Source organism: Peromyscus eremicus, chromosome 13 (assembly GCF_949786415.1).
Source record: "Peromyscus eremicus chromosome 13, PerEre_H2_v1, whole genome shotgun sequence".
Classification (NCBI taxonomy): Eukaryota; Metazoa; Chordata; class Mammalia; order Rodentia; family Cricetidae; genus Peromyscus; species Peromyscus eremicus.
This window is the reverse complement of record NC_081429.1, coordinates 10,972,865-10,983,207: the sequence shown is the minus strand read 5'-3', so window position 1 is coordinate 10,983,207 and position 10,343 is coordinate 10,972,865. Positions and strand designations below refer to the sequence as shown.

General features: G+C 37.3%; 1 protein-coding gene across 1 annotated transcript; it reads left to right on the top strand.

Annotated features, from left to right (window-relative positions):
- The first annotated feature begins 3,201 nt into the window (after positions 1-3,201).
- On the top strand, positions 3,202-4,275 carry LOC131923265 (aminoacyl tRNA synthase complex-interacting multifunctional protein 1-like). Its single transcript, XM_059278228.1, is given in 1 exon segment — positions 3,202-4,275. A coding segment is annotated over 1 exon segment (966 nt). The 5' UTR covers positions 3,202-3,237; the 3' UTR covers positions 4,204-4,275.
- Positions 4,276-10,343: the final 6,068 nt, after the last annotated feature.

The following is a 10,343-nucleotide window of genomic DNA, read 5'->3' as shown; positions in this document are numbered from 1 at the left end:
AGGCTACTGGATACTGAATTATTCCATAGCCTTCCACCAATTTAGTTGCAAAGGAAGAGTTGAGAAAGTACATTTCTTATACAATTGTGTACATTTGAATCTTTCTGTTCCTTTGAAATGTATTCTTTAAGTATGTAACATAGCATTCCCACACAGTTTAACAGAAAACGCTGAGATAAATAAATTGCAATAGCCCTAAGACATGAGTCTAGTGTGTGCAAAGTTTTCACATTACTGTTTTGCAAAACTGGTGATCCTGAAGCACAAGACAAAAATTATTTTCCAAGTCTTCTGAGTCAGTGTTTTTTGTTTTGTTTTGTTTTGTTTTGTTTTTAATTTCTGCCATTACAAACTGCGTCAAATTTACTGGCTTACACAAGAAACATATCAGCTTTCCACACCAGGATGGTAGAAGTCATTAAGTCCAACTTAAGACAAGGTGGCTGTACGCTGTTATTGCTGGAGACCCCAGAGAAGGTTGCTAGGTTAATAGCAGACGTCAGTCAGTTGCGGCTACAGCTCCAAAGCTACCATTTTCTGTTAGATGTCGGCACAGGGACTTTTCAGCATCTAGAGCTGCTGCATTCCTTGACTTATATCCTTCTCCTATGGTGTTATTTTATTTGTGCTGAAATGTGATTTTATTTGTATGTTAATAAAGTTGCTTGGGGGTCAGAGCTAAGAGCAAGCCATTTAGCAGAAGTCTGGTAGTGGTAGCACACGCCCTTAATCTGATCACATGGCAGCTTGGAGACACACACCTTTAATCTCAATACCAACCACAGAACCCTGGAGGTCTGTATAGACAGGCAGTGATGAGGAGGTCATGTGGTTGGGTTTACAACCAATGGGAAGGCAGAACAGAAAGTCAATTAAAAATACAGACACACAGGAAGTAGGTCTGTTTCTCAGGGGAAGGACGACTATGACAGAGGGGTAAGAAGGCAGTCTTAGCTCTTGGCTGCTGCTCAATCTCTGGGCTTTTAACTCTGCACTTGACTCTGTGTTTCTTATTTAGTAAGACCATTCAGAATTAAATCTACATTCTCCCTCCATTTGAAACATAAACAACATGAAGTGCAAGTGGATTTTACTCTTTCAGAAACTATGCCCAGATTTTGTCCTGCAGAACTGAGTTCTGCTGCTACTCTTGCTGTGGTGTCTCCAACCAAGCTGTGGCCCTTCTGTCTGTAGTCAGCTTAGCCGTGTGTACTTCCACATCTCCTTGACTGAGGTTATATTTAAAGATTGATGCTTCAACAATAATTGGAATTTTACTAACCATTTAGAAAATAACATCCCATTTCCCAAACAGATTTAAAAAGTCTCATCACTGTAGTAGCAAAACCTAATAAAGATATTGCCAAAAAGATTTTTTTTTAATGCATGCAAAAATCTAAGTCAAATAGTATCTATTACTCTCGGTTCTTTCTCAGTATAAGCTTTGGATTTTTATTTTATTCATTTTGACATAGAAATAAAATAATCTGTTGTACTCTATTTTTCTTTGTCAGACTTAATCAGTGTTTCAAGGAACTACTTTAACAAACATGAAAAACTGACTTTTCAAATGTTGTTTTGCATTCTCCTTTTGCTTCTCTTCATATGACTTTAATTTCTTCAGTAGTAAGGTCAGTCTGTTTCTTAAGAAGTAGAATTGAGTCTGGCAATGTGGCTAAGTGGAAAAGCTACTTGCCACTTAGCCTGATGACCTGAGTTCAATTCCAGGCCCCAGATGGTATAAAGAAAGAACCAATTCCTACAAGGTATCCTCTGACCACACACATGCTATGGCACACATGCCTCTGAACACACACACACACACACACACACACACACACACACACGCACGCACACACGCATGTAAAGTGTAATCAAAATATTAAAAAGTAGAAATAAGAAAGTAAAATATAGTAGCTCCTGTCCTGGAACCTTGGTTCAGACAGAAAAGAAACAGCAAAATCAGATTCTACTCAAGTACAAGGACCTGTGCATACAGATTCCTACACGTTTTTATTTATTCGGGCAATGGCTCTCACTCTATCATTGTGGATCTCTCCACTTGGGACAACCTTCAGGGATGCAGACTGAGATGTCTCAAGATGATTTCTTTGGGCTTTGTATCAATCTGTTTGTTTAAGTTTTCAGTTTGGTGAGTTGCTTGGATGATTTTCTCCATGCGTAAGGCTTTCTCCTGAGAGCCTTCATGTTGCCTCTAAACCAGCCATAGGAAGGAGAAGTCCCTGCTCTGGCTCATATTCTTATGTCAGGAACTTTAAGAGAAAGAGAGGGTAGGTAAAATGCACTAAAGATGCTTCTTGAGGGGGTCCCTGCAGGTGTCCTACAGGGAAGCAAACCACGTGAAGAGATAAGAATGAAAACCTGGTGCAAATTGACTCCCTCAACCTGGATCAAACTTCAGGGAGTCTAATGATAGACAGTTTATTCCCAATGTGTTTAAGGCCAGTATATTTTGGGGGAGAAAAGTTTCCTGGTGTAATGCAATCCCCATTGCAAAAGAAAGCGTAACTACATTGACACTCAAATCAGGGTACAAGTCATTTCTTCCAAGAAGATGGGTTCTAGAGATAAGCTACCTGTACTAGCTTAAGGGCCTAAGGGCCTGGCCTGGTCTTGATCATACAGATAGCATAGAGGTCATTTGGGCTATTAGCCACCCCTGGTCCTGATTGTGGGAGCTTGGGGGAGCCTCTGGCTATAACGGTCATTTAGATTACTAACCACCTTCCACCTCCAATCCTAGTTGTAGGAGCTTGATATGGCCTGGCCTAAGAGATAACAACAAATCACCAGGCAGTTAATAATTTCCAGTGCTCAGCTTTCTGGATGGAAGAACAGGTTTCTCATATTTCCCATTGGAAAGATAATCCTTTGTGCTTAACATTCCTGGTTTCTCTGGAGATCTGTGGGCATAAGGACCCTTGTGCTATGCTCCCAACAGTTATTGATCTTAAATACTTCTATTCTTTTCTCTTTTCTACTTTATTTTTTCTTTTTTCCTCTTAAATGTTTCTTTTAAGATAGTCAGTTTAAATCCAGGGTAAAAGGGAAACATACAAAGTCATAAAGTATATCTCAAAATAGGCCATGAAGTATAACATTATCTTTCCATGTGTGACCCTCAGCCTTGAAGTCTTCCCACTGTATACTAATATAACAAGAACACCATTTAGGGTACCCGGCTGAGGCTGCTCAAGGGCTGCGGTTCGCTGCTTCATGATTTTCTGCCGATTCTGGGCAAAGATGGCAACCAATGATGCTGTTCTGAAGAGGTTAGAGCAGAAGGGTGCAGAGGCAGACCAGATCATTGACTATCTCAAGCAGCAGGTTGTTCCTCTCAAGGAGAAAGCAGTTTTGCAGGCAACTCTGAGAGAAGAAAAGAAACTTCGAGTTGAAAATGCTAAACTGAAGAAAGAAATAGAAGAACTGAAGCAAGAGCTGATTCAGGCAGAAATCCAAAATGGAGTGAAGCAAATTCCAGTCCCGTCTGATACTCCACTGCAAGCTAACTCTGCAGTTTCTGAAAATGTGAAGCTCTCTACATCGGTGTCGACCACCTCTTCGAGTATAGAAGAGCAGATTAAACGAGAGGGAGGAGAAGAAAAGAAGGTAAAAGAGAAAACTGAAAAGAAAGGGGAGAAAAAAGAGAAGAAGCAGCAGTCAGCAGCAGCAAGTGCTGACTCTAAGCCAGTAGATGTTTCACGTCTGGATCTTCGAATTGGTTGTATCATTACTGCCAAAAAGCATCCCGATGCCGATTCATTGTATGTAGAAGAAGTAGATGTGGGAGAAGCAGCCCCAAGAACAGTCGTCAGTGGACTGGTGAATCATGTTCCTCTAGAACAGATGCAAAATCGGATGGTGATTTTACTTTGTAATCTGAAGCCTGCAAAAATGTGAGGAGTGCTGTCTCAAGCAATGGTGATGTGTGCTAGTTCACCAGAGAAAGTGGAAATTCTGGCCCCTCCCAGTGGGTCTGTTCCTGGAGACAGAGTTGCTTTTGACGCTTTCCCTGGAGAGCCTGACAAGGAGCTGAACCCTAAGAAGAAGATCTGGGAGCAGATCCAGCCTGACCTGCACACTATTGCTGAGTGTGTGGCCACATACAAAGGGGTTCCCTTTGAGGTGAAGGGGAAGGGAATTTGCAGGGCCCAAACCATGGCCAATAGTGGAATTAAATAAGTGCTCTGTTCCTGAAAGACATTGGTGACACCACACCTTAATAACAATAAAGAGGAGTATATTTGTCATTTACCCATAAAAAAAAAAAAGAACACCATTTAGATCTGATTTTACCTCAGTCACAGTCAGAGAAAGAGTGTTGATTTATCAGATTAGCACAGCAGCAGGTTATCATTTAATAAAGAACATTAATAAAGAACATTTCATCAAATCGTAGACTATTGAGTTGGAAAGGACAATGAACCCAATGGTGTTTCTAGTGAAACAATCGTACCATATCATCTTCAGTGAATGTGCTTTGCTACTTCAATACCCCCTCTAGCCCAAAGAACTTACCATTCCAAACAACACATTGTCATCTTACTATATTTTATCAATTAAGACACATTTAATAACATTCAGTTTATCATTCCTACCACATGAGTATGTCACTTACTCATATATTGTCACTTCCTTTGATGATTCTTTACAACTAGTGACAACTTTGTCTTTAAATGTTCAAATCACCAGTTTTTGTAGTTTACTTCACCAATGCTCTGTTACCTGTGGTAGCATAGTGAAACTCAATGATGAGAATATATACATCTCAGTAGGGAAGAATCACACTTTCTGTGTGCAAGTTTGGTCTAGAAACACTGATTTGGTAATGGTTATATTTACTTTGTTTTAAATGTATGAGAACAACTTAAGAAAGAAAATGTTCTGTCTAATGATTTCAGGTGTACCAGTCAATGGTCACTTGGTCCACATGCTTGAATAGAACATCATGACATCATGTTTGTGTCAAGGAGGACATTTCTCAAATACCAACAGGCAAGAAGCAAGGAGAGGGTATGCAATAAGATGTCAGGGCAAAATATAAACAGGAACAGGACCTCCCTACTCAGTTACCTATTTTTTTCTATCTAGGGAGGAATCCATCAGGGGATTGAAACATCTATTTAACTAGACTCCTTTCGATATATTTCTTTAGGGATGCTCTCAGACACATCTAGGGATGGTATTTGCTAATCCTCTGGTTGCCTCTTAATCCAATCAAATTGATAAAACTAATCTTTATCAGCAAAATTGAAAAGTAAACTTATCTTTCCAAACATTTCACAACAACAACAACAAAAAATAAAGTTACTAGTACAAGCAATCTTAAACTAATTTCTCATTTACTGAGAGTTTTGGTAGAATAAAATTATTGGATTAAGTATAATAGATTGTAAATCTAATGTAGTTTCTACAAGACATAATATATATGGGATCACATTGAGGGAAAAAGAAATAGCATCTTAGCTCCACAGAGTCAGGGGGTGTCCAATGTATGATCAAAATGCATTCTACAATACAGTCCAAAACAAACAGAGGACACCAAAGATGTAAGTAAATGAAAATGCCTTTTTGTAGCTGAAGTTTTCTTCCGTCCTGTCTGGCCTACAGTTCAGGACAAATCTCTCTCACCCACCAGTCCCGCAGCTGCTCAGACTGACCGAGTAAACACACAGACTTATATTGTTCACAAACTGTATGGCCATGCGGCTCAGGCTTCTTGCTATCTAGTTCTTATATCTTAAATTAACCCATTTCTATAAATCTATACCTTGCCACGTGGCTCACGGCTTACCAGTACTTTACATGTTGCTTGTCATGGTGGAAGCTGGCAACATCTCCTCTTCTCCTTCCACTTCCCAGACTTCTCTTCTCTTCTTGTCCCGCCTATACTTCCTGTCTGGCTACTGGCCAATCAGCATTTTATTTATACAGAGTGATATCCAAGGCACCTCCTCCAATCTCACAGTTTGGATTTTGAAAAGCAGTGATGGGCCAGAGATAATGTGATATTCAAAACCCAAAGGATCCTTATAGACTGTTGTTCCTAGGGTTTTCACTGAGGAAGACAGTGTTGTTTTCCATAGTAAAAGTACCCAAAGTAAGAAAAAAAAAGTAGAGAGAAAATAACTAATTTGTGTTCTAGTGTATGTGTATACAAAGAATCTCTATGTGATAGGATCCACCAAAATTTGTAAACAACACATTCAAATAAAGATCACAATTGGTAAAATAAATAAATAAAAAGTAAGTATAAACTGATTTTTATCTAAGATATACTTAGGAGATTGTCTTAATAACACACTGTAGAACTTGGCTAACAAATTTGATGAGGAGGCAGCAATGACAAGCAGGTGCATATAAAACAGTAATAATAGTTTATATTTAGGCACTTGGTTCTGAGGTATGTAGACATTTCAGCATGGTCTCATCTCAGTCATTCTAGGGTCATTGTAAGTTTTAGAAAGAGCCTAGCGTTTTTACATCATTAGTTGACTAAGGTTTGGTCTTTCCCTTTCATAACTCCCCTAGATTTTTCTGTGCCAATTTCTTCATACTCTGCCTTGTAAATTTTGTCCTGATAGCCAAACCTCAAAATAAAATATTGCCATCCCTTGGGGTGTCAGGTAGACTGGCCCGCTCCACCCTGGCTACCACTTCTGTTCACTTCTCTTCTTTTTTAAGAGATCTAATTCTCCTGATAGAAAAACTGTTCCCTTGTGGACAAATGTCAGATTTTCTTCAATTTGCAACCGTTATTCTGAGCCTAAGTTCTTGAGTCATATGCTCAAATCTAAACCCTTAGCTTTATCTAGCTCACTCAGGACACTTTTAATTGTTTGGTCACTTAAAGGAAAAAAATTATATATATACACAAACAACATGCAAACACATACACACATACACAAACATGCAAACACACACACATATGGAGAGAGAGAGAGAGAGAGAGAGAGAGAGAGAGAGAGAGAGAGAGAGATTGACCCAGCACTAAATCAGACCACTGTGAAATATGGCATAACATAATAAAATTTAACATTATAATTAACAATAGTTCTTGTGGACTCTTGTCTACTTACACAATTTTCTTTAAAAATCTTCCCTATCGCTAAGGACTACTTTTTTTAGTTGCTCAAGTCTGCACAAAACATTTTTTTTTTTTTGATTTTTCGAGACAGGGTTCTCTGTGTAGCTTTGCACCTTTCCTGGAACTCGCTTTGGAGACCAGGTTGGCCTTGAACTCACAGAGATCTGCCTGCCTCTGCCTCCCAATTGCTGGGATTAAAGGCGTGCGCCACCACTGCCCAGCTTGAACAAAACATCTTATCTTAGCTACTCAAAACCTTTATTTCAAATGCATAGAATATTCTCTGAATAGACATATGATTCTCATTCACTCTGCTAGCTTCAACATTTTAAAGGAAATTATTCTCTCGAAGAATAACACTTATATTAATTAATAAACTCAGAATTTTGATAGTGGGAGCTTCAATAAAACTATGAAGTTGTACCAGCTGATAACTAATGTTCTCTTTTTCACTGCTCAGGAAACAGTAGAAAACAAAACAAAACAACACAAAAAGAGTGAAAAATTAAGATGACCTTGTTTCAACAATTTAGTAATCTTGGACCTAACTGAAATTACTGACACAAAAGGATGGGTATCTGAAAGCTGGCATAATTTCATTTTAAAGAAAAATGTCTATTTGTGCAAATGTGGCATTGTAACTGGTTTCTGATTGCCTAATAGCGTGACTGTCCATTTCATGAAGTTCTTGAGTCAAGTTGCTCCCAAGTTATATGTACAATAACTCACAGAATACTTTTGACAAAGTAGAAGAGAATGTATCAGGACAAAATATGAACAGCTAAAACTCTGCCAGAATAATGAGGAGGGAAATTTCACAATATTGAGGTTTGTTTTACCCCTTTAATCTCCTCAGCTGTAGCCCTGATGACTCTTGACGCTATCATCTTCATAAATTTGAATTCCAAGATAGTCTTTGTCTATACCATATTACTTTTAAAAAGGTAGAGACAGGAGTAGTTAAAATATCAGTGTCAGTTCTTTCAGAATTTCATGCCTTTTTGTCATATGCATCCTCTTCCCCGTCTTTGGTGTAGTCAAGACTACTGAGTGACTTTTAATTAAAAAAATGAGTTTCAAGTCACATACCAACTCTGAAAGATAAGTGAAGTTTGTGGGAAGAGACTGGGATGCTGGTCTATCACTGGGAAACTACTTATGTGTTACTTCTTTTATGTAATTGGGATGGAGAAATGGAGCATGATGCCTGAGCACTCACCACTCAGAAGATGCAGCCTTTGTCCATTTCTTCAGTATCAAATGGACTGCGGGGGCTCTGTAATACTCTGCACACTTTTCCATCATCAAAAACCAAGTAAATGAGGCCTTGTTACTTTTGTCTTTATGTTTCACTTTGAGGGAGTTACATCATAGAAATACTACCAATGGCACAGTCATATTCATAAATACCTCAGTACTTTTTGGATATCACTTCGCAACTTCATTTCTAGTACATTCATTTCTAGCTTGTAATATTTTTTTTTTTGCTTATATAGCTCCTGCCATGTATCTGGAACTCCAGAAAACTTCATTATTTTGCAAATTTTAAGAAGCACTAATTGGAATGCAGAAAGCCCTTTTTGAGATGTACTACTAAAGTTCTATAAGTAAAGTGACTGCACCACAAAAAAGTAATAAAAAGAAATGTAAAAGGAGGTTATGGTTTGTTTCAGATGTTAGGTAATTAGTGAGCAAATATTCAAGAAAGATATTGAATGACTCTAACATTAAATAGGGCTTGGTGTTTTTTTTTCCTTACATTTGGGTTATTATTTTTAAATAAACATGTATATATTAATTGACAAAAGTAAATAAAATATTTATTATAAGGCTCTAAATAGCTTTGGTTAACTGTCAGAAGACTGAACTATGTGTTGTAACATTTCAGGATTCAAGCATGCCTAATATCCATGTATGAAATATAGAGAATAGAATTTAGATAACAATCATAATTGATTATGAAAAATCAGAGGAAGTATATGACTGATTTTGAGTGTTTTCTAAGACTATATTCCAAAAGAAAATGTATAAAGGTCTGAGGCTGCCTTTAGGCTCTGTGCATTTCATCAGTGACATTTTGCATGTCTACTAAACAGTTTCTCCCATGGAAATAATTACAACACAGTATTAGAGGTGAATTCATCCATCACAATGTCACTTATAAAGGCATGCTGCCTAAAGCCACAATAATAAATAAGAAATGTTTGTCAAATAAACTACAGTGCACATAGTCAATGAAGCAATTTACAGTTATATTGCTACTGTAGAGAATTTATAAAGAAAAATTAGAGGAATCTCTGAATGCTTAGAATTGGGTCTTTACCTTTTATCACTGAATTTATATCACCTAAAATAGCTTATCCTTGTTGGTAACTTAAATATATGATAGACAAACAATTATGATAGTTCAATCCTACTTAAATTGGTCTGAAGTATTTTTACTGGTAAGTGATCAATGATTTACTCATGTCTGTTTTTCACAATTATGTCTGTTTGTTTTTATTTTACACTAAAATACTTAAGAATGGATGGCACATCTGCTTCATACTTGTGATGTTTATTGTTAATTGTTAAGTTGGCAGAGTTTAGAATCACTTGGAAAATGAGTTTTTGGGCATATCTATAGAGGATTATCCTGTTTGTATGGATTGAGGAGGGAAAACCCACTAACTCTGGGTGGTACCATTTCCCAAGTAGATCATTCTGGACATGGATAAAGGAGATGGGAAATGACATTAAATATATCCATGCAAACACTGAATCTTGCCATATTTACCGTGCGTAACATCTGTCCACATTTTACTATTATACTGAAAATATTTTTCCATGTATATAATTCATTAAATTATATATTTAAAATATTTTCAGACTAAGAATTAACTTGAAAATTTTGATATGGTTTTGATTTTTAGAGAATGGGGTGGCTTTGGTTTTGTTCTTAGTTACAAAATATTTTGAGTTATTTCTAATTACAATGTGTTTTGTTTGTGTTTGTAGTCAAGTTTAAAACAAATATCACTAAAAAAGTGTACTTAGATTACCTTGTACAAAGGTTTAAAGAAGAATAGTGGAACAAAAGGGTTAAATCAAGGGTGGGAAGGGGAGGACAAGTCCAGGAGGGAATACAGGGAATGAAAAAAACTACACTAAAGACCTTTCAAAGAGGTTATATGGAAACTTAACACAATAGTAGAAGCTTTCAAAATACATGCATACACAGCCATAAAAAGAGTTA